The sequence below is a fragment of the Rissa tridactyla genome, chromosome 3 (genome assembly GCF_028500815.1).
Source record: "Rissa tridactyla isolate bRisTri1 chromosome 3, bRisTri1.patW.cur.20221130, whole genome shotgun sequence".
In the NCBI taxonomy this organism is placed as follows: domain Eukaryota; kingdom Metazoa; phylum Chordata; class Aves; order Charadriiformes; family Laridae; genus Rissa; species Rissa tridactyla.
This window is the reverse complement of record NC_071468.1, coordinates 70,042,245-70,062,536: the sequence shown is the minus strand read 5'-3', so window position 1 is coordinate 70,062,536 and position 20,292 is coordinate 70,042,245. Positions and strand designations below refer to the sequence as shown.

The window sequence follows — 20,292 nt, the reverse complement described above, 5'->3', positions numbered from 1 at the left end:
GCTTCCCCCACCTCACCCAGCTAATTTTCATTAACAGCACTTCACCGTGTCTGATGACAGCCCAGCATTGAGGGCACACTACAAAGTCCAAGCTCAGGGAAGATCCGGGTAGGAGAAGGAGAAAAACATTGCAGTCCCCTGATTGCGTGGTGCAGCACTGTGCGGGGTTACAGCAGCGAGAGCCGAGAGGCGCAGCCCCTCATGGTAGGGCATGGGGACATTCTCCTGGGTCCTCAAACATAATTCCATTCTTCGTCTGCTCTCGTGTTTCCGATTTTGATTTTTTGTTATCTCCTTTTTTAACATAGTAAAATATATAGCATTATTCTTAGCTATTTTAACTGTATCATATCACGGTAACACCTATGGGCCTCAGTCCACATGAATTGCTTCAGGTTCCACATGGAGTTATAACACCATATGATATCCCATCTCTGTAACAGAGGAGTTCGAACTTTAAGAGGGCAACATTTCTTCTCTTAGCAGGAAAGCACAGGCCTGCATCTTGCTTCATTAGAGGATGAAGCGGTGAGCAGCAATATGGCATTGCTAAAACAGCTCCTAGACCTCACCTTCTGCTGAGTTTCCATCTTACGGATGAAATATAGCTTAAAAAAACCCAATAAACCAAATACAAAATGTCAATGTTATGAGAGGCAAAGTGAGAAAAAAAGGGATTACTGTCCCCATCTGAAAGACAAGAATGTGTTACTCAAGGTAACCCAGAAAGTCAGGAAAAGAACTGGGAACTTAACTCTGATCCCTGAAATTCAATGTTATCGCCTCATGCTTAAAGCCAGTGAGTAGTGAGGATGCAACATAGGTTTAATGTATCTACTCTTTTAAAGGTATAATTAAACTGATGGAATTTCACTTGAAATGGTAGAATGGTTCTTTCTAAGCAAATTTTACCAGTCGGTTGTCTTTTTCGTAATCTTACAGGTAACAGCGATATACACCTCCAGTGCTATGACATTCTTTCTTTTATAAATATCCAAGAGTGAAGAGGAAAATGAGTCCTATTCAGAGTACTAGTGAAAAAGAGGTTAATGATTTGCATTTGAGCAGTCAAAACCCTTACAGCTATTGCCAGCAATTTAATGGAGCTATATCCTTGCTAGTTTATCAAGACTAATTAGTAGCAGGCAGCTGATTATCCTGAAGAGTTGGTGGAAATAGATACTGAGGGCAAGGCAAGAGTGAGTGGTGTTAAGAGCTTTAGAAGATGAGAGGGATGTCATTTCTAATGTGTTTCTAGATGCTGTCTGTATGAAGAATTGTAGTCAACTCTCTTGCTGCTGGTATCCTCAGGAGAAATTTGCAATTGTGCAACTGATGTCTATTTTTTAATCGAGATAGTACCAGCCGGTGAGGGTGACAGTTATCCTTGTGGGGCTAGGAGGAGAATAAAGGAATTTGTGCATTAGAGCAACTTCTAGCTAACTACTAATACATCATGTAACTGTACTCTAGAGGAAAAAAAAAGAAACAACAAACAAATTTTGCAACACGAAAAAAACACAGTGAAAAAAAAAGAACAGAAAATATTTAATTGGGGAATTAAATTGGTGTATTATCTCTATATCCAGGAACCAAAGACAGTGTAACAGAAGGCTTTAAGTTCAGTGCTGGAAAGTCTGAATGACACATATGACTAATTTAGGTGACTTCCCTTCTAGCCTGCTAGTAGCACAGTCTAATCCTCAGTGTTTTCTTAGATCTTGTCCTGTTCTGAGGATTCATAGCAACTTCAGGTTGGGGTACAGAATACCTTTTCCTGAAGTCATGTGTCTAAGATCTTTCTTGAAAATGTGACAGGGGATGAATTGCCTTTTACGGATGAGAATGCTGAATGGTTTGGCGCTCACCCAATGTGTGAGATACCAGGCCACAGTGCCTCTTAAGTATGGTTTCAAAATTGTTTATCCATCTCTTTGGAAATCACAACTACAGTTTGTAGCATTTAGAGCATACAATTTTTCTTTCGTGTTTTGCAGAACTATACAGCATCTCTTTCATTTGCTGTTAAGACTACTTTTGACAGAGGTCACAGAAGACCATTTCTCATTCTTCTTGGTGAAAACTCTGTGCTCTGGTGTATATTTACCCAAAAAACCCACGTTGTTCTAAACTGTAAACGTTGCCGTGAAGTGACGTTGATTGGTCCTAAACCTATTCAGCGAAGCTCAGCTACTTTACCTTAGTTGCCTTTATTCTCTCCACTTGATACTTTGGCATTACTAGACAGCTGTCAGCAATACAGAGAACATGACCCTCAGATAATTCTGAACAATTTACCTATCTTGAGTAGCACACAGCAGACAAGTAGGCTTTATATATTCTCCCAAGAATTCAGGGCTTTAACATGGCCTTCCAGATATATGTTAAGCCTTATTTATAATGCCAGAACAGGACAAAAATAAATAGATTAGATTCCAGTTCAAGAGATATTAAATTGTTTCCACGCTATTGTAGTTTCACTGGTCTATAATAGACATTCACTGTAGGTGACCTGCTGATATCTTCATCATCTTGCTGAGGGGTGATTCCAGGATGACGTTTTATCTTTTATTTTTACAAGACTATACAGAAAGGCATTTTCAGAACAGTGTGTAGGAACAGGAAAACAACCCAGCCCGTGTAAAGATTTCATTATAAACCACTCTTTCATAATCTCCAACTTCCTAACCTGAGCTTATTCCACTGCTCCTTTTCTCTTTATGTTCAAGACAATTGAGTATGTATATATTTTTCCATACTGCTGTTTGAAATAGCTTTCCTTTTGCTATAGAATAAAATAGCTTTAGCAATTAATGATGAGTAAATCATTTTATTACTAGGTACTTACTAAAACGGTTTTATCAGAAAATCCATGATTGGTGTATTTGACCTTTCCCCTTTGTTTTTATATGTTTGGGCTTTTTTGTAAATCTACCAGGGCTGCTTAAAAACTAAATCCTGCAAAGTCTTTCAATACAAAATTTCTTTCAGCAAAATAGGAAAATATTTGCTTTTCCTGAAAAGCTGAGATGAGAGGGAGTTTGACAAGTGTCCCAAGGTTGAAGAATTAGCTGTAAACATGGGAGCTGTTATATACTCTCTTAAGATTTGTTTCTTTGAGATAAATCCAAAAGTTGTACTACATCTTCCACCAGGAAAAAGGAAATGGTTCTGGGTAATTCCAACTTGAAAGCCGCAGTTTACCAAGGCAAATGGAACTTGACACAGTGCACAAACACTTGTTTTCTCTTCTTTCTAAAGCCTAACTGCTTTCATGTTTTGGGTTTACTTTTCCCTCTGTTAAGGTTTCCATTTACAGCAGAAAAATAATATCTTAACAGAAAGTTTTTTAAGGGGAGGAGGGTACTTGCAATTAATTAACTAATTATTTAATTAACTAACTTTCCTGTAAGCAGCAATGGCACCCTTCAGGAAGACTGTATGCGGACTGTTTTGTATGGAGGAATTTTAATGACTGGGCTTTTGAAAATTAAAAGTAGAATTTACTAAAAGATCTTCAACCCTAAATACTCTTACATAAAAGTAATTTTTATTCCAAGAATATAAATACGTTAAGACTTTTTTTCATTACCAGATTGCAGTTCTGTAGCTTGGTTGTGAAATGTAAAAGGAATGCTGATTACACTTTGATTAAAAAACAACAACAAAAAATAACCACCAAAGCCCCCAATCCAAATGAATCAGAGATAGAGCCATGTGATCAAAACCAGATTTTTCTTTTCTTTCTGTGGAAAGTAAAATTGTCTTGACATGTTTCTCTTTACGGATTCCACCCTGCAAAGATGTTATTGGACCAGTTTTAAATTATTTTTTTCATAATAAGTTTTATCAGAGTCTGCATTTAATTGAATGTAATTTTATGCAGAAAAAATGCAGACAAAAACTGTAGACCTCTAAACAGAGCAAAATTATATATACGGTAATACATAAAATCTCTAATCTTTATCAGCATCAAAGAAATCTTTTCCCATATAAAACTATTCGATAGCGGTTTTTTTGAGAAAGCAGGAAAAAATGGAATAAGGAAATCACAAAACTAACCACGGCTCCTCTGCTGAGCTTTAAAAACATCAGCTCTGCAGATGCTGCCTCAATGTATTAATCTGCAAATATACATTCCTATAAATTCAATCACTTCTAGATCCAACTGATTTTTTTTAGGGGCCTGTCATGTGGAAGAGAGACACTGTTTCAGTGGGTCATGAGCATGGGGCTCCACTTGCTATATCCTCTCCTTGGCACAGCAGTAGCTGTGAGGGGTTTTGAGTTCCCTCAGAAACTCTCTCTCAAAGTTTTCTCTGTATCCTTTAAAAGATAGCTGGCAAGTTTGGATTAACGTGTTTCAACTCCAGTTGAAACTCAATCACTATTCTTCAATAGGCAAAAGAACTATAATTGAACATTCCTATTCTCTAGTGGTATATAGTTTTGTTTCATCTAGATAATACGGAAAACGTTTTCTTTACATTATAAAATGCTATTTTATAGTAGATATGCTATTACGGTATTGATCAGAGTAAATAAAACAAGATGAGATTTTTAAAAGAATGTTAATAACAGAAACGGATGCCACAAAAATGCAAAATGCAAAAAATGCATATCTGGAAAAGCAGTTTAACATCTGAGAATTGAATCAATCAATGATTTTCATCTTTTAACACAGGGTGTACTTTACACAAAGGTACACAAAATGCTTTGTAGTAAAGTGTAGCCTAGGGAGACGGTGAAAGCCTTTTAGAGAGATCTATAATAGCAACTCATACACAAAAAAGTGAACATTACCATATGGCAACACAAAAGAAACTGAATTCAGAAGGCATTACCAGTACAAATAGATATATACTTTAGGGATGAATGGAGCTGCATAATTAATTTCTAAGTCACACACATAACAACCACACCAGCAACCTAGTTTTCAGGTTGCATCTATGGTACTCTGAATTTCTTTTCTCTAGTCCATTTCCCATTTTTTGGTTGGAAACAGTTGTCTGAACTTGAATATTACCTCCAGAAAACCCACTTGTTTTCCTGATTCTTCCAGATTTGTTACTGTATAACAAAAAGGACTTCAAAATGATAAAAGATTATGTTCTAATTTCAGCATTCTGCCCAGAAATAGTTAGTTGCCATATCAGCTACCAATGTGAATTTTTCCAGTTATTCTTCTGATATAAACTATAATAATAAAAATATTATTCATATGTAATTTATAGTTATTTTGAACTTTAGAAAACCCTTTTAGTAAAGAATTTAAGTGTAAGAATCTTAATAGATTCTTATGTTTAAATGCACCTGGTAGCATCTTAAATATCCTAAGGTACTCTGTAGTCATCAGCTACCCTATAAGGGTGTGCTTCTCCCATAGGTCCTGTGTCATTTCTGCCAGTCCCACGCTGCATCTGAGATACCGTGTGGTATCTAAAATGGCTCTAGTCTGCTATGTTTATTCACCTGAATCCTGCCCAGTGTGTTTCTGTTGTGGGACAAGGTTTTTGCTTCACGATACGGAGTTAAAAGTAAAACTTCCGAATGTGTACAGGACTTCTTTAAGATAACAGATGAGTGGGACTAATTGCTTTTTAACTAATCACGTGGGAATTTAGGAAAGAAAAATGTCTTCTTCTAAATCTTTTTATGAAACCTAACTGGTCCAGCAACTTACTGCCATGGTTGTTTTGCTCCCTAACGGTAATATTCATACTGTCTGTAGCTTTGGGTTCATAGAAAGTGGTAGGTGGATTACAGCCACGCAAGAACTGTGTCCTTCTTGAATTCAGTGACACCATGGCTCAGGAACTCCCTGACTGGGGCAAATTTCTAGAGCATGGAGAACTATTTTGGGAAATTATCATTGAATTTTTAACAGTTCTTATATCATTCCTGAAGCATTTGCATTGGTCACTCTTGGGCAGCAAAAAGGACTGCTGTCTCATCTACTGGGTAAGTTGGACTTTTGGTCTGATCATATATAACTGGTCTTATGTACTTAATAGATAAAAAAAAATGTGACAGGCATTAGAAATTGCAGGACTAAAACCTGAAATATTTGTCGGTATATTTTCCGCTACCCTGTGTGAATACCAGAATGTCAGAACCACTTTCAAATCCAAATCAGCAAATCTGCTACCAGTCTTCTTTAAGCAGGTTGTTCCTGCCTCTCCCCTTTCCCAAACAAAGCCGTCATAAACGTTTGCTTGATCACGTTTAAAAGGAGATGTAGGAAATTATCTGATCTGAGAACCTCTCCTTTTGGGAGCATTTTGTTTGTTGTTGTTAGCACAGATTAATATCCAGATCTGAACAAACAAATAATTTGTGTTGAATAAATTCTGACTGTCTTAACCTTGGGGCAGAGAGGGAGTTAATGGGAGCGAGTGTCTGGAGTCAGGTCTGGGGGGACTGCACCTTGGCCAGAGCTGTTGAGAGTAAATCAGTGTAACTGATTGTATCCTTAGAAGTTGCCATGCCTTTTAAGAACATAACGTGCCTGTCTTCAGCATATTAATAACGAGCCTAATACTCAGGCAAGAATATTCTGATTTGAACTTAAGAAAGAAGGATAAGGTGCTTTGCTAAAAAGTTTATTTGTAATTAACAAAGTTTCTCGCAACCTTTAACAGAAAATTCTGTTTTTTGTGGCTTCTTGTTTTAATCTATGATTTTTTAACTGTATTTTTCAAAAAAAAAAAAAAGTTTTATAGCCAAGTAAGGAGAATAGAATAATTTCATATAACTATTGTATACATCTTTCTATCTCATACATAGGCTAACTCACAGAAATTTAGAGATCCATCTCTACCTCAAGGAAATCAAGTTTCTTTTGATTGTTGGTATAGAATAATCTTATGCCAATAAAAACCTGTGTGGTGATGCAGAGATGGTTAACAGTGTCATGACGGTGCTTTATTTCTTAGTCGACTTTCTAAGTTCATTATATTCATTGAAATGAAAATTACATACTTAGTGACTTACTTGTGTATGTATGTGTGAAAGAGAGAGGGAGAAAGAGAGTGTGCAAAAGAGAGGATTTAACCTAAGCCCAAATATAAAATCAAGGAAGCATATCTTACAAAACCAATTTCCTAAGCTTCAAAGTATAAAGTAAAAAACCAAATAGTTCTCACCTTGGAATCTTTTTCAAAGGTTTCCAACAACTGACTCCTAAGACGACATACCAGATTCATGTTTCCAGACAGAATGCATCAGCTGTTTTGAAGTGAACTAAGATGCTACTTTAACGTTTCCATGGAACACTTGAACAGGCCAGGCTGGATGGGGCTCTGAGCAGCCTGGTCTAGTGGGAGGTGTCCCTGCCCATGGCAGGGGGTTGGAACTAGATGATTTTTAAGGTCCCTTCCAACCTAAACCATTCTGTGATTCTATGATTCTATGAACATACAAAAAACACTGCTACACATGCACAGTTTCTCAGGTGTATCCTGGCCAGCTAAATGAGGAATCCATGTTCAGATTTTAAATTTTCAGTTACCATATGTAAACCGGAGAGAAGTTACAGAACAGTTTAATAATGACATTTTTATCCATGGCTGACAATGCTGAAGTGTGTGAAGTTGCCTGTATTTTACAGATCATTACTTCCAATTTTTTGCACCAGGTTTCTCAGCTCTTCTCCAAACTCACAACTGATGTCAGTAATGTCCACCAAAAAATAAAAAGTATTTCTCTATTTGTCTATAACAATAATTTCTAGTAAAAAGGACCAAAATATGAGAAAACATACAGCTGTCAAATAGTTGGATTTGTCTCTGAAGGTTAAACTAACCCTGAAAAAATGAACAAGACTATCAGCCATAACCATTGTTCTGTAAAGAAATGAAGCCAAAAATATATTAAGCCTGCAAGAAACTGTTATTAGGCTTCTCAATATCTTTTGTGAAAATACTCTGCAGTTTTAGCATGTTGAGAATATGCATTGTTAAAGACAGTAAAGTCCTCTACAGAATAATCTTTTACTTCGTCACTGAATAACACGTTTTTTTCCAGACAATATCAAATGTTCACTCTTTTCCAATTATTAAAGATAAATATTAGTGGTAAGACTTGGACCGGCAAAAATAATTGCAATAAAAAATGCACTCGAGGGGCATTTTCATCCTTTCTAAAGGATTCTGAAACTGATATTAGTCTTGTTGTGTGTGCAAGCTCATTGTCATTATTGTACTTTTAATATCTTTGCTTTCAATTTACATCTCTAGAAAGGTGATCTTTGCTTTCTTTGGGCTTGTAATTATCATTACACTTTTCTCTGCTTCCTTCTTCACTACACAGTGTCCTTACCACTCCCCTTGATTTTTTTCCAATATGTACCTGTATTGTGGTACTAGCAATCTTCTTTTTTTTTCAGTTACTTTTACTATATTCCATTATAAAGTAAATTTTTTGCTAACATTTTAGCAGTCATAAAATCTGCTAGTCAACAAAGCAAAAGATTGAAGGTTTGTCCATACACCAAAAATAGGTATGGAGATTTTTCAAAGCCTCTCAGCCTATTAATGAATACCACAATAGCTGTGGGTTAGGTCCAATACAAATACTTAAAAATTAGGCACAGCAATCGCAATGCATATTTCCAGGGTGCAATTAGATTGAGATTTCCTCTAAATATGTGCAAAAAGTCAAACTATTCATCTTCTGGAGGTGGCAGTAGTGTACTGCACAATCTCACTGGATCATTTTTTTTGTTTAGGGTGTTCAAATGCCACAAGCATAAGAAGAGTCACCTTAAGAAGGAAATTTCACAAAGCTATAGATAACAATGCTGCGCAGAGTGGAAGGGACTTTGATGCAGAAATGGTCCTTTAAATGAAAGCAGGGAATGCTACATAGCCTAAAAATTTGGTTCTGATTTTGCGGATCTAACTGCTAATATTTTGATACCCAAAAAGCCTTCAAATTTGTATAGATGGTCCTCCTTTGGGTCCAGCCCTAACAGCAGCCATGCGGGAAAAATCACGGGTGCAATGTCTTGTTTTGTTTTAGCAAGCTTTTCTTCTGGAACTCTCATTTCTGGACCATAGACATGACAGCACACATTAGTTAGGAAAAGCTACTCAAAGAGATGTGCACCTTGTGCTCAGAGGAACAGATTGTGATGTCTGTGAGAGTGCTACCCACATATGCTCGTCTGGAGCCCTCTCCTCTCCTACCAGGGTTTTGCCTTCTGCGCTCATGAGCTTTAGCCCCGGGAGTGAATCTCACTGCGCCGAAGCAGAAAAGCTGTTGACGCTAGGCTTTATCACAGAGCTCTCAGAAAACTTCTATATAGGCTTAGACCCAGGCAATTCAGCTCCTTGATGTTTACACAATTTTAAGAGAAGTCTGCAAAGAGGGACAGTAACGGCTCTGAGGATCTCACGGCTGCCTGTCACTGAGTAGACACGCGCAATACTCTGCTCTGGCATTTCTAAGGGACCAGTCGGTGGCTTCAGGCCACATGTGTTGCATTTCTGTAGCCCAGAAAAAGAGGTGACAAAATTAAATATAATCAAGGCCAGATCGTAGCTGCCAGGATGAAATGGAGACCTCCAGTCATCTGAAGATGGTAACAAGTCATCTGAGGATGTTGCTATGTGAAAGCTTACAGCTATACCCAGAAAGGGTCTTAGACCACTTTCTTTAACTCTTCCAGTCAAGAAACAACTTTCTGCAGGGAGGAAAGGATGGGACTCCTTATCCTCTGAAAGACAGAGAGAAAGATCTTGAGCACACATCCAGGAAGTGGAAAAGCCCACTCAAAATCTGTTTTACTGCTCAGGCAGATGAAGCATGTTTGAATTTGTGCCTTTTCACATTTGTGTGGCTGAGTTGCCCTGTAAGATACCAGCTCTAGAGGAATCACCATCTCCTTGTCCATTTCCTTCACACCAAAGATAGAAGACTATCAGGCATTTATCTCCAGAGCAGGGCTGCGAACTTTGAATACTAAGGAAAACATTTCAAGATGGCAGTTAAATACTCAGCTCCTTGGATGGAGGACTTTCAGGTCCGAACAATCATCTCATCACTTCCAACTGACTAATTTAAGCAGCTTCAGGCTTCTTTTGATGGCTTCTCTGAATTCTATTTCTACAGCCTAGTGTCCCAATGCAAAGTGCAAGGCATGAGCATGTCACCGATTTCCAAAGAAGCAGGGATTGCAATGCTGAGCATAGTGTTGTTCATAATGTTTTTATGGATGAAGACTTCCCAGCAGTGAAGTACCTTCACAGTACTCCCAGCCTGGTCAGCTACACTGGTCCATGGTGAGTAGACACCTTCCACCCATATACGTGGCATCCCTGCCTACAATGTGCTACAGCTTCAGACTCTGCACCCACTGTAAAATTAACGACGCATTTCTCCCTTTGGGAGAGGAGACAGGGCAATGCTGAACCTTTTGTGATTCTTACTGGTGGAGTAAAGAGATTAAATGTTTTCCTATGCTGTCTATAAGTTTTCTTCAATCCTCACATGAAGGATCATCCACAGGAAGATGAATGGTTCTTGTCTTCAAGCCTATTAATTCCTTGGATGCCCTATTGAGACTGACAAAACGTGTCGTTAAATAGAAACCTGATCCAGTTCCAATTAACTTCAGAGAAAACTGGATTGTAATCTCAGCACCAACTGGGTTGATAGATTCTTCAATATGGGCATTTACCTATTAAGAATTTGATGGATACCAAATTCAGACCACAGAGGGCTGGTTGCACGGCTTGTTATTATCAAGCTGTGCTCTATTTGGAGAAAAAAACCACATCCTAGTTTTGAAAAGCTTTACATCCTATCACCAATATCTCAAGCCTTCTCATACATTTTCATTCTGATTTAATAGAAGTTGAACTTAAGTTTTATGTTTCAGCATAACAATTTTCATGTCTGAAAAGATTTATATTATAAACCCTACTCGCTTCACTTGTCTGCTTTAAAAATTCAATGATAACTAAGTAATTTTTTCAGAAGATTCAGAAGTAGTCCTTATTTTAGGGTTCTGCATTGGCACAAGATAAAATGCTTTTATAACACCTCACCATTATTTCTCATTAAATATTCTTTATATATTATTATTTCTTAATATTATCTATACCCAGACATACGTAGAACTCATATTGGCATGAATAGGAGTCCCACACACAAGACAGGGGTACAAATAATATTTCTGTAATTCTATTGCTTTTTTATGAACATTTTTCAGATTTTCTGGGTGATAACGAAAGAGTCAAGAATTCTCACAGAGCAGCAAACAGAACAGCAAGTATTATTACTCTAGTTTCTTATTTAATGAGTTTGTTAAAACACAACTAACATGGTTAGTAGACTGACAAGTAACTAATTACAGAATCTATGTCACAGATATGCTAGTTAATTCTTAAAACGGTTGCACAATATTTGCCCTCTATAGTAAGGCAACTGACCAACCTTTTTTCAGGGAAGGTTCCACTTCACCTAAACCAAGAGAAAACAACAAAACGTCAGAGAAGGGATATCATCATAAAAAAAAAAATCACATTTTTTCTTGTCTTGGCTCATTTTAATTAAAAAAAAAAAATAATTCTATTCTTTATATGCTAAATGGCAAGCACTCTATTCTGAGATTTTGGATTTTTCATAGCATATCTGTCTTACCATAGAGTTTTTCCTGGGTCTGGGGTAGATTCAATGTGCAGTAGTAACCAAGGAAACGTTCAAATCTGTGTTTGTGCTTCTGAATGTTAGCTTGTGACTACAATTTACAATTTGCTTGATTTTATGCACGCTTCCATGTTTCAACAAAAGGCCCAGCGGTTCCGTTTTAGCTCCAAATAATAAAATGTATATGCAGGCTAGCAATGTTGTAAATCTAGCAACACTTCCATTGAAGTCCAAGTCAAAAAATACTCAATTTCAGTGGAACAATGAGCACTTGATTGTGCTGCAAGGTGTTATTCCACCTCCACGTAGGACATGGAATTTGAAGGAGTCAGCCTGAACGAGTGTGGCAAGCGTGCAGCCTCAGCTGCGCTGACTGCAGCGCACGATGGGCAGGGAGTTCACACGCACTTACTTTTTATGCCATAATGCAGTAAGTTGCCTACTGCCTTTTCACACTCCTGGTAGATATTGATGAAATTCCACTTGGACTAAAGGCTGGTGGGGCTGAGGGTTACAAATATTTCTTAGTGAGCATTCAGATCTTGAATTTTTGTATGTCCTACTTGCATTAACACTTACCCACTCAAGTATTTGAGAGCTTGCAGGTGTTTTGGGAGCTATGAAACGGTAAAAATGAACACTTTTCAAATTTTAGCAAGCTCTCCATATTTCACCTTTTCTGTTTTTCAACCATATGAGAGACTGGCTTTCTGCTGGTTGCAAATCATATCTCAGAATAGGATGCCCAGTTCACAGACTCACATGTAGCAGCCTATCTATTAGTATTCATATATGGTGCTGATATAAAAAGCTCATGCACACGTTCAAAAGGTAGAAATTTGATAATATCTCAAGTTTATGAACAAACAGGTAGAAGCCAGTTTCAGTACACGTTGCTTTTTAATTATATTCTGGTATAGCAAAACAGAATATAAAACAAACTACCGTGAAATGAAGATGTCACTCCTACACTCACTGCTTGTCACAATGACCAATATGATGTGACATGATGATCCACTACTGCTCTGCTCATCACAGGGAAATACTTTTTTTTATAACAGAAGGACAGTTATTTCCAAACTTGAAATGTTAGCAGTTTACTTTCATTTATTGGATGACATCAGATGAAGTATGTTACTATAATGGCAGAACCAAAATTTATAGTAAACGGAATTATTTGCAATATGCTATCCAAAAGTCCTTTAGTTCTGTCAAAATGCTATTTTTTCTTTCCTTTTTTTTTTTCCCCAATAGATTGTCCTGTCATCAATATATCAAATAAAAAAGTTCTGAGTTTCTTGTTCCATCTTGTGTATTTACTGAGGTTCTTCAGATTCTTGCTGATTAAAACAAAATAGCTATTGCCATTCTCTGAAGCAATATCCTGACGCATATTTTGGTTGCCACTTTGAAGTCTTGTATAAATTAACGCTCTTTACTTCAAGATGTACTAATGGTAATATTTAATTCTGACAGCTTTTCTGTAATGCTACATTAAACACGAGATGAAAGCTAACAAAGAGACCAATTTACTGATTGGAATAGCCAGTAGATGCTTTATTAGCAACAACGTTCACTTTTCGTTTTGTTTGACCTTCTTGTCTGTGAGGTTAAAAGCTGAGGAAGCCAACATAATGCATGTAAAACAGCAGTTAGAGCAGTTACAGAAGTCTTTACATTACAAATACCTTCATCATTGTCATCATCATCACTCCATACGATGTCAGACAGAAAAGAAATAAAGCCATAAAGCCAATCAGTGGATTCTTCCAATGTCTCATGAATGATTCTCAGTGGTTCTGTGCTGAGCTTGTTAACAGATCTTCCTGAGTGCAGAGTTTAAAACAAAAGCGGTTTGAAAAAAAAAATAATAAAAACCTCCTTCAGTGATTAAAATTAATCTTCATTTTACACAGGGCTAATTATACTACCTCCTTTAACAGAAACAAAGATTGTGAATGTTAATATTTATTATTCAAGGGTCTGAGGACAGCTCTCCTTCCTGTGCAAGACTGGTATAAACTGTATCCTACTGTACTTGCTGTTTGCAGAGTGATTAAGGACCCAGTGGATAATTTGATCTGATACTGGGCTCCAAGTTCCAACTCTTTTTCTGAGGCTTGGTTGGGCAAAGGAAAAATACAGATTTGATTCTACCTAATATTCATCCTTTTTAGATAATCCCTTCCTTTCAGACCACTTTTTTTCTCTGGCCCAGGTCCTCTGCCTCTTGATGGCTGCTTAGGATTCACTGCTCTTCATGTCCCGCTCCTCATGTCACGTCTCCCTTGTGCCCCATCCCTTACACAAGTCCTAGCTGAGGGAATTGCTGAGCCCTGGCTTAACCACACAGACAGGTCATGAAGTACATGTAAAGGATGGGAAGGCGGCCGCTGTGTAAACTTGGGCCAAAATAAACCTGAGTCCAGAATGAAGGGGAATGTAAAGTCCAAATTGTGACACGGAGACAGCTACTTTCAAACAGGTAGCATTTCTTTCACATATGCTTGTGCACATCTATCTGCATATTTAACTAGTTCTTGTCTTACTGCTCCTGTAAGCAAGTAAGCCGGCAGACAAGGAAGCTGTGTAGTTTAATGTTTTCCACTTTCCTGGGACCTCTAATGGAAGTAAGGCCCCTGCTCCCCAGTGCATCCACACCCAGGGAGAGCAACCATCAGTGGGTAATACAAGTATTCCCTTAAAGGCTTTTCCAATTGTAATTTCACCAGATTTCTCCGTACTCTGTTTATGCTGACATAGTATTTCAGTGGAACTTTTTAGCCTCTGACAGAGTATTTCTTCTGACCTTTCTGTCCAGCAGACTTCTACTTTCTTGAAATCTGTAGCAAACACTGCTTAGGAAGAGGGACGGCTCTCCCTCAGTCTGTGTTACTGGTCACTGTACTTGAAACGGCAGACTGAATGGTTGACCTATCTGTGTGATGCTTTCCCACAAATGTAGACAATTGGAGGCAGATCACAAATACGATTTCAGTTGTTGGCCTAGTCTTGTTCCTAGGAGTTTCAAAAGAAATATATACACTGAATTTAACAGTATCAAAATGGGAACCATATCTCTGTTTACCACTGTCTTTCTGTATGCAAATATTTTAGTAGGAAGTTAAACACAAGTCTCTTCAGAACTACTTCTGGTTGCAGTGTTCTGACTCACAAGCCAAGTCTTAGCAGTAATCAGAAGTAGTCTTGCATGGACTTCCAGGTTACAAGGACAGGCAAAGTGCAGGCTTGAAGCAACTTCTTCTATGACAGCAGTATGAACAGTTATTTTTTAAAGTGCTGTAATGAAATATACTGGTAACTTTATCTGAAATTTAAATGCATCACTAAATAGTTCCTTTTATTTCTAATTAATTAACCTGAAACAGAAAAGAACAGGCTGATTTTCTATTGTTTTGCATCTGCTTATAAATAATGTAAACCAAAGAAATATTTTGGTTAACATTTTTTTGAAGATTGTATTATATAGAGATATGTTACTGAACAATCAGGCACAGGCACAGGCACAGGCAAATAAATTAATCGAGTGCCATGATGAAATGACATAATTTCTAATAAATATGCATGATCTCATTCAGTGTACTATTGTGTGCACTATTGTGTTCAGAAAGACCGAGAAGTATAACAGGGAATATTTACTTTTATTATTATAAGGCATTTATTTGTTTGCATTGGCCTCATGCACTGAGATGTTTACATTATTTTTTCAACTGATTTGCCACAAATACTCTTCTCAGTGTTTACCAGGAGAATGAATACCTATATCTAGGCTATTAAAAAGTAAATCTGCAACCTGACCCTTGACGTTACTTGCATTTCATTCCAGTCTAGAGATGCTGAGGAGTCCAAGTGGACGAATAGAATGGATATGGCCAGAGGGATCTTAGCAGAACTGAGGTTTTGATTCACAAGCAGGGATGGTTTAACTTCGGACAGCTGCCTTGATTTCCACTCTGGCTACCCACCCACCCTTTACCCACTGGTTGCTTAGGGGTGGCTCAGTTGCTTTTCCAGCCACAGGCTTTTACAACCGCAGGGACTACAGCTGTATGCTAAACAAGAATTGGTGTAGATTTATTTTAGTATACTGGTCTATCAACTAGCAGTTCAAGAACTGCTTCGCAGGTAGCAGAGCTGTCCCCCCAGGCAGGCAAGGGATATGCTCAGAGAAGAACAAGATCAAGAGCAGAGGAAATTATTCCAACCACCCCAAGGCAAGCCATCTTTGCTGATGAATCAGAGCTCTCAACGTCATATCCTGGTCTTTAATTCATCACAACTTCATAGCAAACTATGAAAAGGGATTAGATATTGTAAGTGTCCAGAGGCGAAATTCTCCAGTCACGCCTACACTAACAGGCCCAAGTTGGAAATCCTGTTTAACATAAAAAGTTTAGAGAAATCAGTTTGGGGCTGTGTAGAGGACACTTTAGTGGTAGTTGAAAAATTAAATTTTGTATACAAACAGATACTGCGAGGTCCGCTTGCGGCCTGATGCAAGTGACACAGGCCTGGAAAGTTGTCTCCTTGTGCATAGATCTTCTGTTTAACTTTTGTTGTATTCCCTACATTTTTAAAAAGTAGTGCTAACAGTAAAAATGTATCCTAAAATGCTTAGGAACACCACACCAGAGAATGCTGAAGTGAAAATTACTACTTGATTAAATCAGTGCTTTTAGCTCTCTTTTACAATCGTGGGTTCTTGCCCTAGTAGAACAAAACACACAAGAAACAAGGGAAACAAAGCAATGCACGGGGTAACAAGTAGAGAGAAAGATGCCATTTGCCTCACGCACATGCAAAGAAAGATAACCATTTCCAGAGGATTTGCATACTCTTGCTTCAAGAGTAAAGCTGAGAGAATGCAGATTTTCATCACAAAGTTTGATCTTTATCTTTTGATGTAATTTAGATTATGATATTTATTTACGGAAGTCCAGCAAGGGAACAGTATGATGAATCCTTTTAGAATAGTCTTGGATTCAACACATTCAGACTGGATTAGCTGACTTTTCATTTCTTGGCAGACCTTAGAACACAAATTATTTTAAAACTAAGCTCACAATATACTTCTCTTGCTAGCATATGTTATATAGTATGCAATATATATTTTTTAACTAACCTATAGCGATAAACTAGAATTAATAGATGATATATCATATATCATCTTGTGCTGGGAGTAACAGGGGCAGGATCTTGAATTTAAAATGTAAAAAGCCTTTATGAATACAGAGTATTTATCAGATAGATACAGGCTGTGAAGTTCTACCTTTTGCTGAACTTGTAAATAGGGACCAAGCCAATTGTTCCTCTTAGATAATATAGAGGAAAGATACTAAATGTCTGTCAAAGTAGGACGGAGGGGAAAGGAAGCGAACGGTTACTCAGCAGGTTAAGCTCAGGCATGAAACATGCAATTAGTATTGAAGACCTTTTGTTGACAGTATGGCATTTCATTTAATCACAGCTTAAGTTTGGATTATCCTATTTAGCCAAATGCACCTGAAAGCCAGGTGTTGAACTCCTGGTGGTTTCTGGACTCCTTCAAAAGCCAATGCAAAAAGATATATTGTGACCTTCAGAAAGCAAGCCTCTCACCTTCCTCTGACACCTTTTATGAATTTATTATATGAATTAATTTCCAAAGATGCCCATCTCTTTTCATTGTCTAGGAAGGAAAGGAAGCCTGAAAAATTAGCATGGACATGACACCTTATTTTCATGTGACTGAGGTATATGACATGGAGCACATTAGTGGCGCTGTGTCATATTTAAATCCTTCTTGTGATTGTACACTTTGGCTAAGCACTTAGATTTGTAACTTTACATTCATAATTAATTCCAGGTCAATATGACTATTCAACTTGACAGATTACTTGTATTCCAAAACAGCACTGGCACCAGCAACAATGCTTTGCTATAGCAAATTCCAGAACTTTCTGGCAAATGATGAAACTTGGAGGATTTAAAGCTGACAGATAAAGAATCACAGTCAGATTGAAGGACTTTGTATACTACCTTTCAACAAAATCTTATTGTAGGAAAACTCAGCTGAATTCGGTTGGAAAATGTTTGTTATCTATTGTAGATATCTGCAAGAAAAATGGGAAACTTTTTGGGATTTTCTTTACTAGACATAATCAAATTTAGTTAAAATAATTCTTTAAGAAATAATTTCAGGTGTGTTAGAGGTATTAAACACTTCTGTAAACTCCCTATGTATTTTGAAACTGGCTTTCATGATCATTACATCAAAATTTAACTGCTGTAATTCTTTGTAGCTCTCCAGCATTATTGATACAGAAACAGTAATTTGGTTCAAAATGTGAGAACAGGAATTCTGACCAACTAATTTCTTCAGTTTTGAACTGTCCTTGACTCACAATTTTAACTTCAATTGATTTGAAAATAGAATTTGTACCTTTAACGGTAATTAATAACTCACATTCAACACAATTCTTTGAAATCAACCAATGACAAACTTCTGAATTCTTCAGTCACCATTAGGTATGTTCATGGAACAGAAAATAATTTTCTTAAAGTGACAAAGTCACTTCACCTTCAGTGAACTTGTGGTATTTTGTGAACAGAATAAACCTTTTTTTCATCAGGACTGATAATGGGTCCTTTAACAGTGGCTTTTGGAAATAGGAATTGATTAATCACATGGTATGATTTGTTGTAGTGCCTCAAGCAAATTTGGTTATGTTTCATGGTCTGTGTCATTTATTCCTGTGAAGTGCACAACAAAAAGTGACTAATTGATTTATCTGTGCAAATCACTTCAGTCATTATCCCAGTCTTAATAATTCTGCCAGGAATGTAGTCTCTTATCAATCTTTTCTGCTTGTCAAATAGTTAAATATATACTCAGAGTTCAACCTATTTTAAAGTTGGTTGGGTTTTTTTAATGAATTGCAATGAATTACTTAATAATTGTTGGATTTTCATCAATTACATATTTTGACTCCAGTGAATTGAATGCAATTAAATTACAAATGACGGTAATTATCTGGTGTAAAGATTGATCTACGAGATATAATCTAATTCATTGATACTGACAAGGTGCAGCTGATGAAGATAGAGAATTTCTGTCATGTTTGATAAAATACAAAAGCCTACCACTAATTTGTGATAATAAAACATATCCTAGTTTTCGTAGAATATTATGTCAGAAATATAGAGACCTGCATTTTTGTTTGAAATTTTATGTATTTTTAAGATTTGATATTATTATAAAATAGTAGTTTGTTTCTACTCTGCGGTCTTCTGAAGAGTAGGATCTAACATCATACAAAACTCAATACACACATAAAGTCTTCCATTATTAATATTCTAGTCTATCAGCATAGGTGTCCTTAGGTCTTATCTCCCTGTTTTACAGACTCACATTTTTGTCATGCGTACAGCACTAAGCATCAGAACAAACTTTGGTGGGTATCATTGAATTATAAGTATAAACATAATAATTTAATTTTAAATTATAAGTGTATTGAGTTATAAGTACAAAAACAGTGCCAAAGAAAACTCAGACTCAACATTACCCAGCAATTTCCATTTTATAGGTAGTTAAACTGTAGATATGAAGACTACAGTCTGTAGTATAAATCTTCCCTGGCTCTTTCTAATATCAGCCTTAGACAATTATATTGAAGTCAAGTCCAAAGAGAAAACCTCACCTGAAAGTGGACAAAGGTATTTTACCCAAAATGAGCACAAAGTAGTTATAGCTAGAATCTACTTGCCAAAATTTAGAAAGAATTTCACAAAGTATCAAATAATTTCAGGTACTTTTGATATAGCCATACACATGGACAAGAATGTAGGTTTAGGATGGGCTTTATGTGTAATTTATATAATTTGATTTGATATCAGCTGAAAGGCTTCTGATTTGATGGATCAGATCCTAATTAGGTGGTGTGTTCTGAAAAAGCCAGTTATTTCATCTAAAACAATTTGAAGCTTTGTTTTTTCTCATTCCAAGGATTTGATTACCTGATGAAAAACACAGATCTTAACTTCAGATTAAAAAGGCAGTGCTGTTAAATAATTGTACAGTGGCATTTTTAAAGGGCATTTATGAGGGTAAAACAAGTATCTCCCAGCTTGCCACCATTTCCTGGGAATCTCCTGAGTGAGGGTGTCTGAGCTGACGGATCTATTTCAAGCACGATGTGAAAATCGGGAGGAGGCCATTGCAATGAGCTTTGCAGCCCCAGCCAGCCAGAGTTGGGGTTAGCAGAGAAGCAGTGCTGCCGCGTCCTTGGCACTCTGCTCGTGCCCATGCTTGGTTATCACCGGCCAGCAGACCCCCACGCGTATTCAGAACACTGCAGGCAGAATGTCTTTACCAGGTGGTAAACAGGGATCATCGCAATGTTGTGAATAGGTGGCTATAGCGGATGGCAACAGGATGAACCAACCCCAGAAAGGCCAATAGAAAAAGAGGAAGAAACACCGTTAGCAATAACGAACATCCTCAGCTGTCGCTTGACTAAAGGAAGCAGTTACGGAGTGAAGTGAGGAGTTATTTCATCTCTGTGGGGCTGCTGTTACAAAGCAGAAATTGCAGTTCATTAAAAAGAAAAACAATACTCTGTACGTGGAAGGTAATACAGT

The 20,292-nt window shown here is 37.2% G+C and overlaps 1 protein-coding gene across 19 annotated transcripts in view; it reads right to left on the bottom strand.

The window, feature by feature from the left end:
• The window catches only part of TRDN (triadin), a 236,903-nt gene that overhangs the window by 171,235 nt on the left and 45,376 nt on the right, over positions 1–20,292 (bottom strand). For 18 of the 19 annotated variants that reach the window (XM_054194837.1, XM_054194845.1, XM_054194850.1 and 15 more), the window contains exons 3-5: positions 20,025–20,066; positions 13,341–13,478; positions 11,440–11,466 (exon numbers count right to left, since the gene is read on the bottom strand). In XM_054194837.1, coding sequence (XP_054050812.1) covers positions 11,440–11,466; positions 13,341–13,478; positions 20,025–20,066 — 207 coding nt within the window. The remainder of the gene's footprint in view (positions 1–11,439; positions 11,467–13,340; positions 13,479–20,024; positions 20,067–20,292) is intronic. The other variant, XM_054194843.1, reaches the window with a different exon arrangement.